At 40.6% G+C, this 995-nt stretch overlaps 1 protein-coding gene across 1 annotated transcript; it reads left to right on the top strand.

Annotated features, from left to right (window-relative positions):
- Window positions 1–2: 2 nt before the first annotated feature.
- Window positions 3–989, top strand: LOC106321971 (L-ascorbate oxidase homolog; the record flags this gene model as incomplete). Its single annotated transcript, XM_013760179.1, has 2 exons — window positions 3–324; window positions 470–989. Coding segments are annotated over exons 1-2 (765 nt in total), but the record flags the coding sequence as incomplete, so codon positions are not given.
- Between the last annotated feature and the right edge of the window lie 6 nt (window positions 990–995).

Raw genomic sequence — 995 nt, 5'->3', positions numbered from 1 at the left:
CCAGAAGTAGTCTCCTTTTAAAGAAAAGTAGAGTTAATTTCTTCAAGCTTGTATCATTAAAAAGAATTTAAAGCGAGCGATGGTAAGAAAGAGTGTGATCCTAGGATTTTTACTTACTGTTTTAACGACAGTAATAAAAGCTGAGGATCCTTACTTATTTTTTACGTGGAAAGTAACGTATGGCAGGATTTCACCCCTCGGAATTCCTCAGAAAGCTATTATGATCAACGATAAATTTCCCGGCCCCAATCTTAACACAACTACCAACAATAACATCGTCATTAATGTCATCAACAATCTCGACGAGCCTTTCCTCTTCACGTGGTGAGCAAAAGCATATTTATATATTGTTTCTTGCACAAGTTAGGTATTGATATATATTAGTTTCTTGTGTAGCAAGCTAGGTTAAAAGAAAAGTATCTACAGAGAGATTTGAGAATGTTTAACGAAGGTTTCCGGTTTTATGTAGGAGCGGAATGCAACATAGGAAGAATTCTTGGCAAGACGGCATGCCGGGAACAACATGTCCCATCCCGCCGGGTAAAAACTTTACGTACCATTTCCAAGCTAAGGACCAGATCGGTAGTTACTTCTACTACCCAAGTTTAGGTCTTCAACGTGCGGCCGGTGGATTCGGTGGCCTCCGAATCAACAGTAGAGCGCTCATTCCTGTGCCATATGCTGATCCTGAGGATGACTACACCGTTCTTATAGGCGATTGGTACACTAAAACACATGTAGCTCTAAAGGACAATCTTGATAGCGGTCGGTCAATCGGGCGGCCTGAAGGAGTTTTGATCAATGGGAAAGCAGGAAAACCGGATGGAACCGGTGAACCGATTTTCACGATGAAACCTGGAAAAACATACAAATATAGGATTTGCAATGTGGGTTTGAAGATGGCGTTAAATTTTAGGATTCAGAACCATAAGATAAAGCTTGTGGAGTTAGAAGGATCTCACACTCTGCAAAACTTATATGACTCACTTGATCTT

Source organism: Brassica oleracea, unplaced genomic scaffold (genome assembly GCF_000695525.1).
Source record: "Brassica oleracea var. oleracea cultivar TO1000 unplaced genomic scaffold, BOL UnpScaffold04310, whole genome shotgun sequence".
Classification (NCBI taxonomy): Eukaryota; Viridiplantae; Streptophyta; class Magnoliopsida; order Brassicales; family Brassicaceae; genus Brassica; species Brassica oleracea.
Note: the sequence above shows the minus strand (reverse complement) of the source record. Positions and strands in the feature narration are given on the sequence as shown.